At 45.1% G+C, this 22,516-nt stretch overlaps 1 protein-coding gene across 1 annotated transcript; it reads left to right on the forward strand.

Moving 5' to 3' along the window:
• The first annotated feature begins 3,451 nt into the window (after window positions 1-3,451).
• LOC117553287 (chromatin modification-related protein eaf-1-like) lies at window positions 3,452-10,092 on the forward strand. Its single transcript, XM_034227164.1, has 7 exons — window positions 3,452-3,878; window positions 3,993-4,130; window positions 4,215-4,333; window positions 4,692-5,988; window positions 6,030-6,103; window positions 6,192-8,372; window positions 9,552-10,092. Exons 1-7 carry the CDS (start codon window positions 3,584-3,586, stop codon window positions 10,062-10,064), a joined length of 4,617 nt encoding a protein of 1,538 aa, XP_034083055.1. The 5' UTR covers window positions 3,452-3,583; the 3' UTR covers window positions 10,065-10,092.
• The last annotated feature ends 12,424 nt before the right edge of the window (window positions 10,093-22,516 follow it).

Genomic DNA, 22,516 nt, shown 5'->3' on the forward strand with positions numbered 1-22,516 from the left:
AAAGCAGGTCAAAGTTCGTGTGAATTAACATTTCCGCTGCTGTGATTGGCTCGCTTTTGCAAGAACACACCCCGCTGACAACCGTGCACTGCAAGGCATTGTGGGTATTGGAGTTCTTTGGCGTAGTAGTTCGTAGCTGCATTCGTAAATTGGTTAAAGTATGATTTTAAAACATAATAATGATTTAACTATAAGATATATCTATAAGTAGTCATATACAAACCACCAAATGGTTTTTAAAAATGAATAAATAAATACAAACATTTAGTAAAAATAATTGTTATAATAATACAAATAAAAACATAATAAAACATAAAACTAATAATTATTATATTATTATTATAAAAGTACTCATAATATTCATATTTATTATAATAATGAAATTATTCAATTATTATTATTATTTATATTATTTTTTTGTTTCTTTTATCATGTATTTTATTATTTATTTGCTTTCATTTTGATTTGATTTCTTCATACTATATTTATGTTATGCACTATTACACCAAAGAAAATGAAAGTGTTTTCTTCTATTTTCTATTAATATTATTATGAAACTCTTTTTTTGACTTTATATTTTATTTTATTTTAATGCTATTTTATATGAATATTCTATTGAAAAATAAGCCTTTTTTTAATTGAAAAGTCTAGTTTCAATTCTTTCCTATGTGACCCAGAAACTCCAATCAATTAAATCAATGCAGCATTGAGTTTTTATACACTAACCAAGTAGAACAACAAACCTCTTCATATCTTTAGACATATTTAACTTTTTCTATATTGAAACTCTAATTTATTTTATGATATCAAATATTTTTTTGAGTTTGTTCCCCAGGGGGCTGGCCTCTGTCCTCTCCCCGGTCACCGCCCCTTCCTCCCGGCAGACGCTTTTCAAACCCTCAAAACCGTCAGACATAAACGAAGCATAACCCGACTCAACCTCTGAGACATCAATTGGCTTACCCTGCATTTGCAATGGAGCCAAGACTTCTGTTTCACCAACTTTGGGATTATGAATAGTTGTAGCCAAACCAACTGACTTCACATGAAAATTGTTGATTTTCCCCTCTAGCAAAGGACATTCTTTTTTCCAATGACCCTGTTGATGGCAATAATGACACACATTTGAATTGCTTGCAGGCCCGGTTCTACGGGGGTGCATAAGGGTGCGTCAGTTGAGTCGTTATGCACCCTCATTTGAAAAATGAAAAGTAACATTTTTTTTTAAATTAAAAGTGAAAAACATTACATATATAGTAACAATAATAATAATAGTAGTAATAATAATAATAAGAAGAAGAAGAAGAAGAAGAATATAGTTGAAATAAAATAAATTGTAATTGTGGTTAAATAACATTGTCTGCTGCATTCATTTGGTCAATTTAAACGGTAAGTAACGTTATTATGTCAGGTGCGCGTGACCTGTGCCGCTGCGCGTTCATCATCTGCAAGGTGCTTACACAGCAGTCAATGATGGACATCAGAAAATGGTTAAAACAACCAGCCCTTATCGCCAGCAGTAACACTGCATCTACTGCAGGTAATAACAGTTCAGATCATGGGGACATTACGTTACCCGCGGCCACTGTCGTGGACACTAACGTCCTCCCGCCCGACTCGCCGGCTTTGCCCGCCTCGCTCACGGAGGCGGAGGCGGGGCAGCCGCAGTCGTCTTCGTTGCCCCAAACACCGCCACCCCTCAGCGGCCCGCAAGTGCCAGAGGACCTTGGCAAAACAGAGCCTGCCCAGGTATATTTAAAAAAGTATCCAACTCGCCTGTACAGTGGGGTAAGGCGCTAATTTAGCAGCTCATGGTTTCAAAACAGAGATTGGCTGGAATATTCATGTGAAAAAGATGCCATCTTCTGCTATGCATGTAGACATTTCGGTTCAAGTAAGTCAGATGCCTTCACCACAACTGGCTACAACAACTGGCGCCATGCTCTTATAGGCTACGTGATAAGGGACTAGGAAGGCATGATCCATAGATCTCTTCATTTTGCTCTCAAAGTGCACCAGATTGATGCTTTTAACTTCAATATTTAAAAAAAAATCTTCCCGGGGGAGCATACCCCGGACCCCCCTAGAGGAGGTGAGAACCCCCCTAGAGGGTGTTAGGTCCACTCCCCACTTATAAAAATTGCACTTTACCACTGCACCCTCTCTAATCTCAGATAAACCCTGAGTCATTTTGTTCTGGAACCGGGCCTGAAGATAAATATTTTGTCATCTAAATAAGGGAAAGCATTGTTATACATCTAATTATTGTGGTCAATGTAAATTAACAAATCAAAATAGTCAGACTCTTCCCTTGCATTCATTGGTTTGTTATCGAAATCAAACCGTATGATACATTACACAAAATTATGAAGAACCAAGAATCGGGGGATATTTTTATTTGAACTCTGAAAGGAGTTAATGGGCTTTGCATTCTCAAGCTTGTGCAAAGTTGTTTGTATACTTTTGAATACAACTTGTATACCGCTTCGTGAATAAAGATTTGGGGGAAATAATTAATTTCTCGGTTTTTCCCCTATTTGGCCATCAACAATTATATTAGCCATGCCCAAATAAATACTGTATTGTTATGTCTCTATCATTCTTGTGACTTCATTTTGCTTCAGCTGCTGCTGGTAGTCCCTAAAACCAACCAAGGTGTTTGCGAGACAGCGTATACAGAGGCTTTTTTGTATTTGGAAGAACACTTTTTGTCATCTCTGTAGGTTGAACAGTTTGTATATCGAGCCTTCTCAGCGGTAGCCCCCAGGCTCTGGAACGACCTGCCCCCCATTTCAAATTGTCGCCCACCCTCCAAACTTTTAAGTCTCGCCTAAAGACCCACCCCTTTTCCCTCGCTTTCGAGTCAGTCTGAGCTATGTTTTATCGATTTTTATGCTTTTATTGTATGTCCATAGCCTTTATGTACTGTGTATTAATTCTTATGTGTGCCTTTCATCTATTATTATATTTTATTATAATGTTATGTTTGTTGTGAAGCACTTTGGTAAACCCTCTGTTTTTCACATGTGCTATACAAATAAAGTGGGTTGGATTGGATTTGTAATAGTTGGTATGCCTTTGAAACCAACGGTGCTAGTGAACTGTGAGCGCGGAACCTCACAGCGGCGGAGAAACTGTGGAGCGCTTACACCAATAGCTCCTCTTAAGCGCATAAAGGTGTGCCGCATTTACGCTTCAATGTCATGCAATCTACCCACACTACCTTTGCGATCGACGTATTGGGCACCCCCGATCTACATGATCAATATACAGGGCTTATTTTGTAGACGTTAGACAAGTCTTAACGAGGCCCACCTGTTGCAAGCTAATTGAACACAGGTGCAAGCATTAGCTGAGGCTGCACCTGCCTTGTTGATTGGCTGCCTGGTGGTAATATGTGTCAGTATTAAAGCCCTGTCTCATGCTTCATTGCCAAGTGCTCTCCACCCGCAGTGAGTTTGATTTTACAGAATGGGAAGCCTATGAGCACCTATCACAGCTGTATTGGTTGTCACAGCACCTGCTGATGTTCAAATAGTTGCGGCAAAGAAAGTTATCTCATCTCCTCACATTACAAGCAGTCATGTGCAACAGGATGATACGCAAGAGAAAAGGCGCTGGTGTTTACCTGGCTGCAGCTGTTATTCTGACGTGTTATTTTGCGCAAACTTTAGACTGTTATCGTCTGAAGAAAACAGAAAGACGAGAAGGGAGAAAAGATGCCGATGCAACAAATGGGTTCCGAGAGGGGACAATTGTTTTCGGGAGAGCTTTTGAAAAAGGGTCAGGACTTGATTCTCAAGTCACAGACGGGACCAATAAATCATCCTCAAACGCTTATGAGGAGGATGAAGGTGATTATCAAGCAGACGCTGCAGGTAAAAATATTTTGATTACGTATCGAAGGGTTTGTTATTTTGCTTGAATTGTTTTGCATCTCTTTAAAGTGCAAACTATTTAAAAATATATATGTATATTATATTCGCCTTCAGGCTGGATGAGCCCAACACAAGTCGCCAGTCCCAAAGACTCATCATGGATGAGCATGTCGCCCTCACTGCAGTGTGGTTCGGGCAAGTTGAAGTTCAGAGCAGTGGGATCAGGAGCATCACAATTTGCAGTAGAACAAGGTAAATCAATAGCCATAATATCCTAAATGTAGACTTGATTTATCTCTACCAATGATATACACACTGAACCTTTTTACCCCACAGGAAATGCACCTCCAATGCCTCTGTCCCAGGTCCCGTCTACCTGTGGCTACAGCATGCAGAGGAACTCATATGCACTTGTCATGTTGGTTCCCTATGATGGCTGCAACATGGTTCAAGAGGTAATGTGAAACTGATTTAAAGAGTGAGGAAGTGAGTTTAAAAAAACGATGGCTAGTGCTGTGAATTGTTATAGTTTAACGAGAGCCAAATAAATTAAATGTTTAATCTGCATTATATTGATCTCAAGCAAAAATGTGTTTTCGGCTTTTCAAATGCGAATTGTTTTTCGCTTGCTTTCAAATGTACTGATTAACTATGTTTTTTGGATGGGGACCGACATTCAAATATGTTGCATCATGATGATCTATTCAGAAGATATAGCATGAGATTAAACTTTTGCCTTGTACAGTCGGATTGTAACATTGACAGGTTTGTGTGATTCCTTGCTGTTTCTAATTGTATGTTTTTCTCCCAAAGGGTGGAAGTTATGTACTCCCGATGCGTTGGCAAGGAATTCCAGTATCTCTCTGGTGTTCCAAACCTGCCTCACCTCCTGCCTCACCTCCTGCCTCACCTCCTGCCTCACCTCCTGCCTCACCTCCTGCCTCACCTCCTGCCTCACCTCCTGCCGCACCTCCTGCCGCACCTCCTGCCTCACCTCCTGCCTCACCTCCTGCCTCACCTCCTGCCTCACCTCCTGCCTCACCTCCTGCCTCACCTCCTGCTTCCAAAACAACTTCCCCCAATTCCCCTGTAGCTCAGATGCCTCAAACCCCTCAGATGCCCCAACACCCTCAGAAGCCCCAACACCCTCAGAAGCCCCAACACCCTCAGAAGCCCCAACACCCTCAGAAGCCCCAACACCCTCAGAAGCCCCAACACCCTCAGAAGCCCCAACACCCTCAGAAGCCCCAACACCCTCAGAAGCCCCAACACCCTCAGAAGCCCCAACACCCTCAGAAGCCCCCACACCCTCAGAAGCCCCCACACCCTCAGAAGCCCCCACACCCTCAGAAGCCCCCACACCCTCAGAAGCCCCCACACCCTCAGAAGCCCCCACACCCTCAGATGCCCCAGATGCCTCAAAACCCTCAATACTCTCAAATGCCTCAAAACCCTCAGATGCCCCAGATGCCCCCACATCCTCAGATGCCCCAACACCCTCAGATGCCCCAACACCCTCAGATGCCCCAACACCCTCAAAACCCTGAGATGCCTCAGATGCCCCAGATGCCCCAACACCCTCAGATGCCCCCAAACCCTGAGATGCCTCATATGCCCCAACACCCTCAAAAGCTCCAACAGCCTCAAAACCCTCAATACTCTCAGATGTCCCCACATCCTCAAAACCCTGAGATGCCTCAGATGCCCCAACACCCTGAGATGCCTCAGATGCCCCAACACCCTGAGATGCCCCAAAACCCTGAGATGCCCCAACACCCTCAGATGCCCAAACTGCCTCAAAACTCTCAATACCCTCAGATGCCCCAACACCCTCAGATGCCCCAACACCCTCAGAAGCTCCAACACCCTCAAAACCCTCAATACCCTCAGATGCCTCATATGCCCCCACACCCTCAGATGCCTCATATGCCCCCACACCCTCAGATGCCTCATATGCCCCCACACCCTGAGATGCCTCATATGCCCCAACACCCTCAAAACCCTGAGATGCCTCAGATGCCGCAAAACCCTGAGATGCCTCAAAACCCTGAGATGCCTCAGATGCCCCAACATCCTCAGATGCCCCAAAACCCTGAGATGCCTGAGATGCGTCAACACCCTCAGATTCCCCAGATGCCCCAACACCCTCAGATTCCCCAGATGCCTCAAACCCCTCAATACCCTCAGATGCCCCAACACCCTCAGATTCCCCAGATGCCTCAGATGCCTCAATACCCTCAGATGCCTCAATACCCTCAGATGCCTCAATACCCTCAGATTCCCCAACACCCTCAGATTCCCCAACACCCTCAGATTCCCCAACACCCTCAGATTCCCCAACACCCTCAGATGCCCCAACACCCTCAGATGCCCCAACACCCTCAGATGCCCCAACACCCTCAGATGCCCCAACACCCTCAGATGCCCCAACACCCTCAGATGCCCCAACACCCTCAGATGCCCCAACACCCTCAGATGCCCCAACACCCTCAGATGCCCCAACACCCTCAGATGCCCCAACACCCTCAGATGCCCCCACACCCTCAGATGCCTCATATGCCCCAAAACCCTCAGATGCCCCAAAACCCTCAGATGCCTCAAAACCCTCAGATGCCCCAAAACCCTCAGATGCCCCAGATGCCTCAACACCCTCAGATGCCCCAGATGCCCCCACACCCTCAGATGCCCCAGATGCCCCCACACCCTCAGATGCCCCAGATGCCCCCACACCCTCAGATGCCCCAACACCCTCAAAACCCTGAGAGGCCTGAGATGCCCCAACACCCTCAGATGCCCCAACACCCTCAGATGCCCCAGATGCCTCAAAACCCTCAATACTCTCAAATGCCTGAGATGCCCCAGATGCCCCAACACCCTCAGATGCCCCAGATGCCCCAGATGCCCCCACACCCTCAGATGCCCCAGATGCCCCCACATCCTCAGATGCCCCAGATGCCCCCACACCCTCAGGTGCCCCCACACCCTCAGATGCCCCAACACCCTCAAAACCCTGAGATGCCTCAGAAGCCCCAACACCCTCAAAACCCTGAGATGCCTCAGAAGCCCCAACACCCTCAAAACCCTGAGATGCCTCAGAAGCCCCAACACCCTCAAAACCCTGAGATGCCTCAGAAGCCCCAACACCCTGAGATGCCTCAGAAGCCCCAACACCCTCAAAACCCTGAGATGCCTCAGAAGCCCCAACACCCTCAAAACCCTGAGATGCCTCAGAAGCCCCAACACCCTCAAAACCCTGAGATGCCTCAGAAGCCCCAACACCCTCAAAACCCTGAGATGCCTCAGAAGCCCCAACACCCTCAAAACCCTGAGATGCCTCAGAAGCCCCAACACCCTCAGAAGCCTGAGATGCCTCAGATGCCCCAGATGCCCCAACACCCTCAGATGCCCCAACACCCTCAGATGCCCCAACACCCTCAGATGCCCCAACACCCTCAGATGCCCCAACACCCTCAGATGCCCCATATGCCCCCACACCCTCAGATGCCCCATATGCCCCCACACCCTCAGATGCCCCATATGCCCCCACACCCTCAAATGCCCCAACACCCTCAGATGCCCCAGATGCCCCAACACCCTCAGATGCCTCAGATGACCCAACACCCTCAGATGACCCAACACCCTCAGATGCCTCATATGCCCCAAAACCCTGAGATGCCCCAGATGCCTCAAAACCCTCAATACTCTCAAATGCCTCAACACCCTCAATACTCTCAAATGCCCCAACACCCTCAGATGCCCCAGATGCCCCAACACCCTCAGATGCCCCAACACCCTCAAAACCCTGAGATGCCTCAGAAGCCCCAACACCCTCAAAACCCTGAGATGCCTCAGAATCCCCAACACCCTCAAAACCCTGAGATTTCTCAGAAGCCCCAACACCCTCAACACCCTCAGATGCCCCAGATGACTCAAACCCCTGAGATGCCCCAACACCCTCAAAACCCTGAGATGCCTCAAAACCCTGAGATAACTCAGATGCCCCAACACCCTCAGATGCCCCAACACCCTCAGATGCCCCAGATGCCTCAAAACCCTCAATACTCTCAAATGCCTCAAAACCCTGAGATGCCTCAGATGCCTCAGATGCCCCAACACCCTCAGATGCCCCATATGCCCCCACACCCTCAGATGCCCCATATGCCCCCACACCCTCAGATGCCCCAACACCCTCAGATGCCCCAACACCCTCAGATGCCTCATATGCCTCAAAACCCTGAGATGCCCCAGATGCCTCAAAACCCTCAATACTCTCAAATGCCCCAACACCCTCAGATGGCCCAGATGCCCCAACACCCTCAGATGCCCCAGATGCCCCAACACCCTCAGATGCCCCTACACCCTCAGATGCCTCAGAAGCCCCAACACCCTCAAAACCCTGAGATGCCTCAGAAGCCCCAACACCCTCAAAACCCTGAGATGCCTCAGAAGCCCCAACACCCTCAAAACCCTGAGATGCCTCAGAAGCCCCAAAACCCTGAGATGCCCCAGATGCCTCAAAACCCTCACTACTCTCAAATGCCTCAACACCCTCAATACTCTCAAATGCCTCAACACCCTCAGATGCCCCAGATGCCCCAACACCCTCAGATGCCCCAACACCCTCAAAACCCTGAGATGCCTCAGAAGCCCCAACACCCTCAACACCCTCAGATGCCCCAGATGCCTCAAACCCCTGAGATGCCCCAACACCCTCAAAACCCTGAGATGCCTCAGATGCCTCAAAACCCTGAGATGCCTCAAAACCCTGAGATAACTCAGATGCCCCAACACCCTCAGATGCCCCAGATGCCTCAAAACCCTCAATACTCTCAAATGCCTCAAAACCCTCAGATGCCCCAACACCCTCAGATGCCCCCACACCCTCAGATGCCCCATATGCCCCCACACCCTCATATGCCTCAAAACCCTGAGATGCCCCAGATGCCTCAAAACCCTCAATACTCTCAAATGCCTCAACACCCTCAATACTCTCAAATGCCCCAACACCCTCAGATGCCCCAGATGCCCCAACACCCTCAGATGCCCCAGATGCCCCAACACCCTCAGATGCCCCAGATGCCCCAACACCCTCAGATGCCCCAGATGCCCCAACACCCTCAGATGCCCCCACACCCTCAGATGCCTCAGAAGCCCCAACACCCTCAAAACCCTGAGATGCCTCATAAGCCCCAACACCCTCAACACCCTCAGATGCCCCAGATGCCTCAAACCCCTGAGATGCCCCAACACCCTCAAAGCACTGAGATGCCTCAGATGCCTCAAAACCCTGAGATGCCTCAGATGCCCCAACACCCTCAGATGCCCCAACACCCTCAGATGCCCCAGATGCCTCAAAACCCTCAATACTCTCAAATGCCTCAAAACCCTCAGATGCCCCAGATGCCCCCACACCCTCAGATGCCCCAGATGCCCCCACACCCTCAGATGCCCCAGATGCCCCCACACCCTCAGATGCCCCAGATGCCCCCACACCCTCAGATGCCCCAGATGCCCCCACACCCTCAGATGCCCCAGATGCCCCCACACCCTCAGATGCCCCAGATGCCCCCACACCCTCAGATGCCTCAGATGCCCCCACACCCTCAGATGCCCCCACACCCTCAGATGCCCCAACACCCTCAGATGCCCCAACACCCTCAAAACCCTGAGATGCCTCAGAAGCCCCAACACCCTCAGAAGCCCCAACACCCTCAGAAGCCCGAGGCAACGACCACACTGCCTACAACTGCAAAGGCGACTCAAATTCCTGCACTGCCTCAGATGCCTCACTACGCTCTGATGCCTCAATACCATCTGATGCGTCAATACCCTAAGATGCCTCAATACGCTCAGATGCCGTTTCCACAATATATGCCGATGTATCCTACCTTTAATCCTCTTTATCCTCCCAAATATCGAGCTACAAAGCCAAAACCTACTGCGGCGACAACACCAACTACAACTAAACCAAAGGCTAAAAATCCCTCATCGCAGCTTCCACCATCAATGCCTTACTATCATCTTTACCCTATGACCCCTCCCTATCCCCAATATCCAACCACTCCAGCTACCACTGTGAAAACAGATCCCCCGCCCACACCAGCACCCCATTCTCCTTGTCATCCCCATGTTCACTTGCCCATACCAATGCTGCCTCCTTTTCTTCCTCCAAGCTACCATACTTAAACAGTTCTAATAAAAGTTTTGAACAGACGCTTTATAGTTTGTGCTTTTGTTAACCTTCAACTACCCAAGAGGCTTTTTATTCCAGGCTCTTCAAGAAGTCTCATTTGGTTTGTGAATGAGTGAACAGTCCATATTGAGAAATGACATTTCATTTAAACAGAAAAATTGTGCTGACAAATTAACTTAAAGTGCACACTTTAAATTCCTACATTTATAAATGTAATTAATGTTTGGCATTTGAAGTGTTGTCATAGTGTGGCTTTGTGTCCACATGGTGGCATCATTGCTCAAACATTTCTTAGGTTTTGAATTGGAACATTTTGTGTTCACACTAGCTTTCCTTGTGTGAACAAGCTTTACAATGGTTGTTTTTTTGAAAACGTATTTCAGTCAAAGGTAAAGTTCCATCATGTCCTTTCCTAAAATACGTACGCTGGCTTCACTCATTACATACACCAACTCTGAAATGGAGCATTTACAACTTTGGGCAGTTCTGCAAAACATTGAACCTTCAGCATTTGTCTCTTTTTGGTTTTGTAAACAAGCATTACTAAATATTTGGTCAAACACTAGGTCATAAGTGTTCAAACTACACATGTAGATGTTATATTTATAAAAGTAGCCTTCATACAACTAAAAATGACTTAAAAGGTGAGATCCTTAACTATTCAAGTGAAATGTCAACAATGATAGAAGCAAAACCTTTTATCCTACAGGGTGTGCTTAACACCTGTGTATTGTTTCTTTCAAATTATGGATCTGACCATGAAACGACATCTCTGGTCCAAGTCAGGCTGGAATACTGATACATGTTCACCATCCTGTTACCGTCTGATTGACTTTCCTTGATGTGAAGATAAATATTTTGTCTTCTAAATAAGGGAAATCATTGTTATACACATAATTATTGTGGGTCAATGTAGATTAACTATTGAAAATATTCAGACTCTTCGCTTGCATTCATTGGTTTGTTATCGAAATCAAACCGTATGATATACAAAATTATGAAGAACCAAGAATCGGGGGATATTTTTATTTGAACTCGGAAAGGACTTAATGGACTTTGCATTCTCAAGCTTGTGCAAAGTTGTTTGTATACTTGAATACAACTTGTATACCGCTTCGTGAATAAAGATTTGGGGGAAATAATGTGTTTTTTCCCCTTTCCTGTCAAGTCGGGGAAAATAACAATGGGCAATGTCTTATATTAAGAATACTTGAGGTGAGAACATCTTTAAATATAATGGGTTAGCAATTGAGGATGTGTACACATTCTTGGTATATTTCCATGTTTTCTTTCCATTGTCTTTGGATGCACTGCTGTTCTTGTTTTTTATCCTCACAACCCTTTAATCTACATTTAAAGTATTGGAGCAATATAGAAAATACGTTTTTCTATTTTATAAGGGTCCAAATTACATCATATGAGTTGTATTTAGTCTACTGTTATGTAAACAATGTAATTATTAAGAAGCTTATCGTACAAATAATTTTATATTGAAAGATTTTTTTCCCTCTTAAGGCAAGGCAAGGCAAGGCAAGTTTATTTATATAGCACTTTTCAACACAAGGCAATTCAAAGTGCTTTACAAAAAATGAAAGAGATTATCATAAAATCAGTCATTAAAAAGAAAAGCTAATAAAATAAACATTAAAAGAAAAAAGTACATGGATAAAAGTTACAGTGCAGTCTAAGATATGAATAGTTCAATTAAAAGCAGCGACAAAAAGAAAAGTCTTCAGCCTGGATTTAAAAGTAGTAAGAGTTGCAGCGGACCTGCAGGTTTCTGGGAGTTTGTTCCAGATATTTGGAGCATAATAACTGAACGCTGCTTTACCATGTTTAGTTCTGACTCTGGGGACAGAAAGCTGACCAGTCCCTGAAGACCTGAGAGATCTGGATGGTTCATAATTTAGCAGGAGGTCAGAAATGTATTTTGGGCCTAAACCATTCAGTGCTTTATAAACCAGCAGCAGTATTTTGAAATCTATTCTTTGACACACAGGAAGCCAGTGTAAAGACTTCAGAACTGGAGTGATGTGATCCACTTTCTTAGTGTTAGTGAGGACTCGAGCAGCAGCGTTCTGAATTAGCTGCAGCTTCCTAATAGATTTTTTAGTGAGACCTGTGAAGACACCATTGCAGTAGTCGAGTCTACTGAAGATAAAAGCATGGACAAGTTTTTCCAAATCCTGCTGTGACATTAGTCTTTTAATCCTAGATATATTCTTTAGGTGATAGTAGGCTGATTTAGTAACAGTTTTAATGTGACTGTTGAAACTCAGGTCAGAGTCCATGACTACACCTAGATTTCTGGCTCTCTGTTGTTTTGAACATTGCAGACTGAAGCTCAGCGCTAACTTTTATACGTTCTGCCTTGGCTCCAAAAACCATTACCTCAGTTTTATCTTTGTTTAATTGGAGAAAGTTCTGACACATCCAGTCATTGATTTGTTCAATGCACTTACTCAGTGTTTGAATTGGAGCATAGTCTCCTGGTGAAATTGTTACGTAAATTTGTGTGTCATCTGCATAGCTATGGTAACTTATTTTGTTGTTCTTCATTATCTGAGCCAGTGGTAGCATGTAGATGTTAAAGAGAAGAGGCCCCAAGATGGAGCCTTGAGGAACCCCACATGTCATATTTGTCAACTCAGATGTGTATTTACCTATAGAAACAAAGTTGTTTCTGTCCTTTAAGTAGGATTCAAACCAATTCAGAACTGTTTCCGAAAGTCCCACCCAGTTCTCCAGTCGGTCTAGTAATATGCTGTGGTCAACAGTGTCAAACGCAGCACTGAGATCTAATAATACTAACACTGAAGTTCTGCCACTGTCTGTGTTTAAGTGGATGTCATTAAAGACCTTTACAAGAGCAGTCTCAGTGCTGTGGTTTGGACGAAAGCCTGACTGGAACACATCCAAACAGTTATTTAAATGCAAGAAATTACTCAACTGTTGAAAAACAACTTTTTCAATGATTTTACCTAGAAATGGCAGGTTTGATATGGGCCTGTAATTGTTCATTACTGAAGCATCTAGATTATTCTTTTTTAAGAGCGGTTTAATGACTGCAGTTTTCAGGGCCTGTGGAAAAATACCTAAGTGAAGAGATTTGTTTACTATATGAAGTAGATCTGAGGCCATGCAAGGCAAAACATCTTTGAAAAATCCTGTTGGAATAATATCAAGGCAGCAAGAGGAGGATTTCAGAAGTTGAATAATGTCCTCTAGGTTTTTATCATTAATCTGATGGAATTGTGTCATGATGTCTGAATTGATGTTAAGTGGAGATAGGGACAACACATTTGCTATTCCTGATGCAGAGGCACTGACTGCTTGTCTGATTTTCTGAATTTTGTCAGTGAAAAAGGAGGCAAAATCATTGCACGCCCTGGTGGATAGAAATTCAGAGGCTACTGACACTGGGGGGTTAGTTAGTCTGTCGACGGTAGCAAACAAGGCACGTGCGTTGTTTTTGTTTTTGGTAATGATGTCAGAGAAGAACGATTGTCGTGCATTTTTCAATTCCAAATTATAAAGGCCAAGTCTCTCTTTAAAGATTTCAAAGTGAACCTGGAGATTTGTTTTTCGCCACCTGCGTTCAGCTTTTCGACATTCTCTTTTTTCTGTTTTCACGGTCATGGCCTTTCTCCATGGAGATATTTTCTTGCCAGACACTTCCTTTACCTTAGTTGGAGCAATGGCATCTATAACATTTTTAATTTTTGAATTAAAATGATCTACTAGCTCATTTACTGAGATGTTGGCAGGGGCAAGTGTGGAAGAGAAATTCTGAGTAAACATTTCCCTAGTATTTTCAGTTAAATATCGCTTTGTGGTTACCTCTTTTTGAACATTTTTGTGAACAGAAATAGAGCTCTCAAAGAAAACACAGGAATGGTCAGAGAGTGCAACATCAGTCACCACAACCTTAGAGATATTCAGACCCTTTGAGATAATTAAGTCCAGAGTGTGCCCCTTATTGTGCGTGGGCTCCGTCACATGCTGAGTCAGTCCATAGCTATCAAGAACACAAAACAGTTCTTTAGCCCCTCTGTCCTGGGGGTTGTCAACATGGATGTTAAAATCACCAACAATGACTAGACGGTCAAAGTCAATACACACTATAGACAGCAGTTCAGTAAAGTCATCAAAAAAGCTTGCACAGTATTTGGGTGGTCTATAGATATTTAGGAACAGAGCTCGAGAGGAGCATTTCAGCCGAAGGGCCACATATTCAAAAGAATCAAAGTTTCCATACGATGTCTTCCTGCATTGAAGGGAATCATTGAACAGAATAGCAACTCCACCCCCTTTCTTATGTATTCTTTCCTGACTCATAAAACTAAAGTTGGGAGGGGTTGATTCGATAAGAACAGCTGCACTGTTATTTTGTTCAATCCAAGTTTCTGTTAAAAACATAAAATCGAGATTGTGCTCAGTGATTAAATCATTGATTAAAAATGTTTTTCCTGCCAAAGACCTGACATTTAATAAAGCTAGTTTAAGTTTGTTAAACACACTATCAGTCATGTTTTTTGTAACAAGCTGTGGCTGACATGGAATCACTGCTAAATTAGATACACTCACACAAACGTTTGAGCGCTTCCTGTTTCTATGATTCACCGCTCTTAATCTATTACCTATCAACACAGATATCGGCAAAGCTACTGGCAGGCAGGGCCCCGACATGTCCTGGAAAGAGTTGAGAGTGCCATACGCCCTTGAGCCTGGACCCATCACATATCAGTAAGAGTTTGTTGTGTTTTGTACACACACATCCTTATCAGGCTTCGGAGACTGCAGAAGCCCCCTCGAAGGGAGGGGAGGTGGTCGACGTAGGCACGGTGATGGAGACGGGCTAGATGGTGCGGGGGGTAGAGGACATGCTGCCAGGGGGGGGAGGTGGTTGACGTAGGCGCGGTGATGAGGACGGGGGAGATGGTGCGCGTCTCCGCGGTGATTTTGGTGGGCGTCGTTGAGGAGCGGGGGTAAAGGACATGGTGCCAGCCCTGCGTATCGCCTTCGTTTGGTCTTTGAACTCCAGGAAGGAATCGGTGCCAACCCTCTGTATCTCCTTTGTGTGTTCATCGATCTCCAGGAGGGTGGGCGAGGGTGAAAGGGTGAACGGAGTATCCTCAAAGGCGTTGACAGGGGGGGGGGGGCAGTGGAGACTCCTCCATGTGTCTCATATGTCTCCCATAATCAGAACATTCCTCAGGCGGGTGCAGTGATAATTCTTCAGGGTTTTCTGCGTGATATGTTGTGTCTTTCTCGTGTTTTGATTCCTCTTGCCGCTTGTCCTTGGCAGAGGGAACAGATTGATGACGCAGGCAGTTGAATATGTTAGAGATAAACAATTTCACTCCTGACTTGTTCAGGCAAACTCCATTTGCCTTGAAAAGATGTCTGCGGTCCCAGAAAAAGTTAAAGTTGTCAATAAAATTGACAGAATGGTCAGTACAGGCCGTTGAAAGCCAGGTGTTCAGTGCAAACAATCTGCTGAATCTCTCCACTCCTCTTCTGACTGGCGGTAGAGGGCCACTGATGAACACCTCTGCATTTAGAGAGCTGGCAGTTTCCAACAAACATTTAAAGTCTTCTTTCAGCACTTCTGACTGTTGTTTCACAACATCATTTGTTCCAATGTGCAGTACCACATTCTTCACAATCGGATGTTCAGCCCCAATATGCAGGATCTTCTCAGCCAAGTCAGAGACCACATCCTTGGGAAAACAGAGTACTTTGGTGTTGTTCTTATTACACAGACCTTTTACATCTCTTACAGCAGAGTCACCCACAATCAGAGTTTCAGGCCCAGTCGTTAGCTTTCCCTCTAGCCTTTTACTTTTGGAGTAGCTATTGGTCCATACCCTGCTGCGTGAAGAGGACAGGTTATCCAGGTCATCAGATCTCCGGTTCTCGGTCAGCGGAGCGTATCTGTTCTGGATTGGCACACTTGGTGGTTTAGGAGGATTGTTTGTAATTCTCCCTTTAGCAGCTGTCCACTGCTGTTTCCTAGTATGAATAGGGGTTGAAGAGGCGCTCTTCCTGGGTGATAACAATGCAGGCCAGCCGGTCGCATCACAGATTTCGGAGCTCTGGGCTCTGCCTGTTATCCGTCCTCCCAAATCCCATGGAAGTGATTTACTCTTAGGCTTTGCACCCAGAGAGTTCCAGGGAGGACTATCACTTGTAGATTTATTACCCGGTACACAGCCCTCCTGTTCCTTGGAATCCTTGTAGCTGCTAACTAGCTGTGAGTTAGCATACCCTTCTCCATTACTTTGCAACACTGGTAAAGTCGTGTCATTCCCACGACATAGTCCATTCACTTCCACGTTAACTTCCAACCGTTGCATTTTCATTTCCAACACAGCCATCTTCTGTATAAGTTTCTGGAAGTCATCTGTAGAGAACGGAGGCATTTTGCTACCAACTAGCTTAAGCTAAATAGCAGTAGCCTACCAGGCTTTAGCTGTTGCTAGGCCACGCTATTGCAAGACTGACGTCGTCGTAAAAATGTTGAAATATGGCTGAAACCCTCCGTCTATTTACGAAGATGAACCAGTGATAAGTTAATGTCCAGGAGCCGCTGCTCAAAGTTTTCAGAGAATAAGAATAGGAAAATCAGCATAAAAAGTAAGCAGAGGCAAGAGCAAGCAGAAAAGCGTCTGCACTGTAAGAAAGATAAGGAGGAAGGCTAAGCAGGCTAAGTCAAAGGAAAACCCTGAAATGTGAGCAGAGTTCAATCAATCAATGTTTATTTATATAGCCCAATATCACAAATGTTACATTTGACTCAGTGGACTTCACAGTTTGTACAGAATATCAGTATGACAATACGAACCCTCTGTCCTTAGACCCTCACATCGTACAAGGAAAACTTCCGGAGAAAACCCACAGTTTAAAGGGAAAAATGGGAGAAACCTCAGGGAGAGCAACAGAGGAGGGATCCCTCTCCCAGGACGGACAGACGTGCAATAGATTGCCGTGTGTAAATTGAAAAGATAATACATTTGCAACATAGGTAGTCCAAATGTTTGGAAATGCATGTGTGTATAATAGGAAGATGAATCCACGAGGATATCCATCCAGGACCTATGATCCACGACCACAGCCACGACTCAAGATCCAGGGCTCGCGATCCAGGACACAGGACCGCAGGATCATCCATGACTCCGGATCCCGGCGTATATAGACACCAAAAGAAATAAATGTGGGGAAGCTGGGTTAATCGGAACATGAGAGTACACAGGTATTGACAGAGAGAAGGAAGAAGTAAGATGTCCCCCGACAAACTAAGCCTATATCAGCAAAACGAGGGGCTGAATCTAATCAGCCCTATAAGCTTTATCAAAAAGGAAGGTCTTAAGCGCACTCTTAAAAACGGATAGGGTGTCTGCCGCCCGAACACAAACTGGAAGCTGATTCCACAAATGTGGAGCTTGATAAGAAAAGGCTCTGGCTCCCATTGTACTTTTAGAGACTCTAGGAACAACCAACAACCCTACATTCTTGGAACGCAATGCCCTAGTAGGACAGTAGGGTATAATGAGTTATTTAAGGTAAGATGGCGCCTGCCCATTAAGGGCTTTGTAGGCGAGAAGAAGAATTTTAAATTCTATCCTGTGTTCTATAGGGAGCCAGTGTAAGGCAGCCAGAACAGGAGTAATGTGGTCCCTTTTCCTAACTCTGGTTAGTACACGAGCTGCAGCATTTTGAATCAGCTGAAGCGACTTGACTGACTTCTTGGTACACCCTGATAATAAGGAGTTACAATAATCCAGCCTTGAAGTAACAAATGCATGGACTAGTTTCTCTGCATCGTTTTGAGGCAAGATATGCCTGATTTTTGCAATGTTTCGTAGATGGAAGTAGGCGGTCCTTGAAATTCATTGTATGTGGGCGTTAAATGATAAATCCTGATCAAATATAACACCAAGATTCCTTACAGTCTCACAGGAGGCCAAATTAATGCCATCCATTCTTCGGGCCAAGTACAATAACTTCAGTTTTGGTCGTGTTTAACATCAAAAAGTGTAAGGTCATCCACGTTTTTAAGTCCTTGAGGCAGTCTTGAATTTTATTTAGATGATTAATTTCATCAGGCTTGATGGATAAATATAGTTGAGTATCATCCGATAACAATGAACATTTACAGAATAATTCCTTATAATATTGCCTAACGGAAGCATATATAATGTGAACAAAATAGGTCCGAGCACTGAGCCCTGTGGCACTCCATGGCTAACTTTGGTTTGCGTGGAAGATTCATCGTTGACACGTACAATCTGAGAACGTTCAGATAGATAGGACCTAAACCAGCCTAAAGCAGTTCCCTGTATGCCAACTGCCCTGTAACCAGAGCTGTCTCTGTGCTATGATGTGTTCTAAAGCCAGACTGAAAATCTTCAAATAAATCATTGTTTTTTAAGTAATCACACAACTGTTTTGCGACTGCTTTCTCAATAATATTTGAGAGGAACGGAAGATTAGAAATAGGTCTATAGTTGGCTAAAACCTCTGGATCGAGGTTGTGCTTTTAAGAAGCGGTTTTATCACTGCTACTTTGAATGATTGTGGAACATAGCCTGATAATAAAGACATATTCATAATATTTAATAAAGAAGTGCTAATTAATGGAAAAACTTCTTTCAACAGCTTAGTTGGAATCGGGTCTAAGATACACGTTGATGGTTTAGAAGAGAGAATCATTGAATTTAATTGTTCAAGGTTTATGGCTGAAAAGCATTCTAGTTCACTATCTAGTGTAATATTAGAACTTACATTTCCGGGAGCTGTTGATAACACTATACTGGTCAAAGGCAAGAGGTCATTAATTTTGTTTCTAAGAGTAACAATTTTATCGTTAACAAAGCACATACAATCATTGCTACTGAGTGCTATGGGAATAGAAGGCTCAATCGAGCTATGGTTCTCTGTCAGCCTGGCTACAGTGCTGAAAAGAAATCTTGCATTATTCTTAATCTCATTTATTAATGAAGAGTAGTAAGCTGCTCTCGCTTTACGCAGTGCTTTCTTATATTCATTGAGAGTAATATGCCAAATTAAACGAGATTCTTCAAGTTTAGTGGAACGCCATATCCTTTCAAGTTGTCTCGACTTTTGCTTTATTTTGCAGGTTTCGGCATTATGCCATGGAGCTAATCTATGTTGTTTTATTTTCTTCTTTTCAAAGTAGCAACAGAGTCTTATTTTATTTGCAGCGCATCTGTATCACTATCAACAACATAATCAATTTGGGGTGGTGTACATTTTGTATAAGTTTCCTCCCTGATGGGTCCAGGCTCAAGGGCGTATGCCACTCTCAACTCTTTCCAGGACATGTCGGGGCCCTGCCTGCCAGTAGCTTTGCCGATATCTGTGTTGATAGGTAATAGATTAAGAGCGGTGAATCATAGAAACAGGAAGCGCTCAAACGTTTGTGTGAGTTTATCTAATTTAGCAGTGATTCCATGTCAGCCACAGCTTGTTACAAAAAACATGACTGATAGTGTGTTTAACAAACTTAAACTAGCTTTATTAAATGTCAAGTCTTTGGCAGGAAAAACATTTTTAATCAATGATTTTATCACTGAGCACAATCTCGATTTTATGTTTTTAACAGAAACTTGGATTGAACAAATAACAGTGCAGCTGTTCTTATCGAATCAACCCCTCCCAACTTTTGTGAGGAATTGCAGTATCTCCTTCTCCTTTTTTCTGTTTGTCTGTCTTCCTGGCTGGGCGTGGTTGACCTACTTTCCGTTTCCCGCCAACTCACCTCCGCTCCTGTTTCTCATCATCACTGATTACCACTACTCACCTGCTGCTGCTTAAAACTCCGGTTCGATCATCAGACTTTGCCAGTTCTTCGTATACTCACAGTGGTAAACTCCAGTTCCGGCTGACTAGAATTGCTAGTCTTTTTGTATACTCTTCCAGTTGGATTTTTCATATACTAATCCTGTTCTGTTTTGTGCCTGTTCCAGAAACTCCATATTCCATTCCGTCCTGCCTGCCACGTCCAGCCCAACCTCCGTCTCAGCCCTGCTCCACGTTCCTCCCACTCTGTTGAGAGTTTGCTTTGTCTCCTGCCTGTTTTTTGAGGACTTGAATAAATCCAGTCTTTTTGACACTTCACCTAAGTCTCCGTCCCAAGTGTTCTTGCATAGCTGGTTCAAGTTTTGAGTCTCTTTACGAGGAGCGTAACAGAAGAACTGGCCAAGAATTAACCCCGCAGAATCCGGAGCGGATTCCACCCCAATCCTTCATGCCCTGTCAAGTCAGGGTTCCTTCCTGGGTGAACACGAAAAGCTCATCCGAGCGTTGGTTTAGAGTAACCGGTCCATGGCTCATCATGTCTCAGAGTTGGCGTGCCAGATCTCGACTCTCACTACCTCGACGGCAGCATTTCAGGCTACTCCCAGTCCAGTGCCTTTGCCCCCTCTTCGCCAGGATTTTCCTATCACCGATCCTGAGCCATTTCACGGAGATGTGGAGAAATGCAGAGGTTTTTTGTTTCAATGTAACAAGGTTTTTCGCCAGCGTCCTGTTGCATTTGCTGCTGAAGCAACGAGGATTAATTTTGTTTTGGGGTTGCTCCGCGGGAGAACTTTAAACCTGGGCAGAGGCTTTAAACTCTTCGGTGGATTTTGACACTCTACGTTTTGAGGGCTTCTCTGATCGGTTCTCAGCTGTTTTTGATCATCCCAACTCCTCTGGCTCCGCCGAGAATAAGCTGCTTAGCCTGCAACAAGGAAGCCGGACAGTGGCTGATTACTCCATCGAGTTTCACACACTCGCTGCAGAGGCTCGATGGGACGAGGCGGCTCTCAAGGCGGTGTTTTTAAGAGGATTAAGTGACCAGCTTCGGGACGAATTGGCAGCACGAGACGTTCCAGCGGATCTCTCAGAGCTGATCTCCTTAGTGTCTCGTTTGGACGGTCGTCTACGGGAGCGCCGAGCTGAGCGAACACGGAGGGATTCACCAGTTTCACTCAGTAAGCCCAGTTTTTCCTCCTACTCTGCTCACTCGGTGTCTAGACCTCCATCTTTTCCTCCACCGTCCAGCGTGCGCACCTCTTCTCAGGAGGAGCCCATGCAACTGGGTCGTGCTAGACTTTCTCTGGAGGAGCGTCAGCGCCGGATAGGTGCAGGCCAATGCCTGTATTGTGGAAAGACTGGGCATAGCATTCCCAACTGCCCAGTACGTCCAAAACTGGGAGGCTCGTCAGTAAGATTGGGGGTTCTGACGAGTCTACAGCAATCATCTCTAACCCCATCCTTGACTCGTTTTCTTATTCCCGCCAAGCTCTGTGTTAGTTCTATGACATTGCCTCTCCAGGCTCTCATTGATTTCTGGTGCGGAGGATAGCTTTTTGGACCAGGAGCTAGCTGAACAGCTGGGACTCTGCTTGAGCCGCTAGAGGAACCGTTAACTGCCTATGCTCTAAATGGAGAAATCATCTCCTCAGTCACAGCACAGTCACCCCTTGTGACTTTAATCACCTCCGGAAACCACCGTGAACTTATCCAGTTTAAGGTAATATCCTCTCCTTCTACACCTCTGGTTTTGGGTTACCCCGTGGCTAGCGTACTCACAACCCACACATTGATTGGGCTAAGGGAAGGATTATTGAATGGGATCAGCACTGTCTCGCTAACTGCCTGTGTTCTGCCATACCTTCAACTTCTGTTTCCCCAAATCCTGTTGTCTGCCCTGATGCATCTGTAGATTTGACTGGTGTTCCTACTACTTACCACGACCTGCGTTGGGTCTTCAGCAAAGAGAGGGCCCTCTCTCTTCCTCCCCACCGACCCTGCGACTGCCCAATTTGATCTGCTCTCTGGAGCACCTCTGCCCTCCAGCCGCCTCTACAATCTGTCCTGTCCTGAGAGGGAGGCTATGGAGCTTTATATCACGGACTCTGTGGCTGCTGGTATTATTCGTCCCTCCTCTTCTCCTGTGGGTGCAGGGTTCTTCTTTGTAGGCAAGAAGGATAAGTCGCTACGACCTTGCATAGACTTTCGGGGGTTAAACAATATCACGGTCAAGAACAAGTACCCATTACCCCTTCTCACCTCAGCTTTTGAAACCTCTCCAAGAGGCACCCTGTTCACCAAGCTTGACCTTTCGAAACACCTATCATCTGATCCGCAATCCGCCAGGGGGATGAATGGAAGGACAGCGTTAACACTCCATTGGGCCATTTTGAATATCTGGTCATTGCCTTTTGGTCTCACTAACTCCCCAGCAGTTTCCAGGCTATTGATCATGATGTCTTGCGTGACTTCTTAACCGCTTTGTCTTTGTCTACTGTTACGCGTTTTCGAAGGTTATTGGAAGTCTTCTCGCTCTCTCCACTCTGGGCCTGTTGATGATGAAGGAGCCTGCAGTGTTTAGCCACTAATTAACTTTGTATTGTCAGACCTTTTTGAAAGT

Source organism: Gymnodraco acuticeps, unplaced genomic scaffold (assembly GCF_902827175.1).
Source record: "Gymnodraco acuticeps unplaced genomic scaffold, fGymAcu1.1, whole genome shotgun sequence".
NCBI classification, from domain to species: Eukaryota; Metazoa; Chordata; class Actinopteri; order Perciformes; family Bathydraconidae; genus Gymnodraco; species Gymnodraco acuticeps.

What these genes read in the sequence shown, in the direction of transcription:
- LOC117553287 (XM_034227164.1), top strand. Translation starts at nt 3,584, where the DNA reads ATGTGCAACAGGATGATACGCAAGAGAAAAGGCGCTGGTGTTTACCTG. An exon ending in ACAATTTGCAGTAGAACAAG is followed by an intron (nt 4,131 to 4,214) that starts GTAAATCAATAG and finishes TTTACCCCACAG; the next exon opens with GAAATGCACCTCCAATGCCT. An exon ending in TGCCTCAGAAGCCCCAAAAC is followed by an intron (nt 8,373 to 9,551) that starts CCTGAGATGCCC and finishes AACCCTGAGATG; the next exon opens with CCTCAGAAGCCCCAACACCC.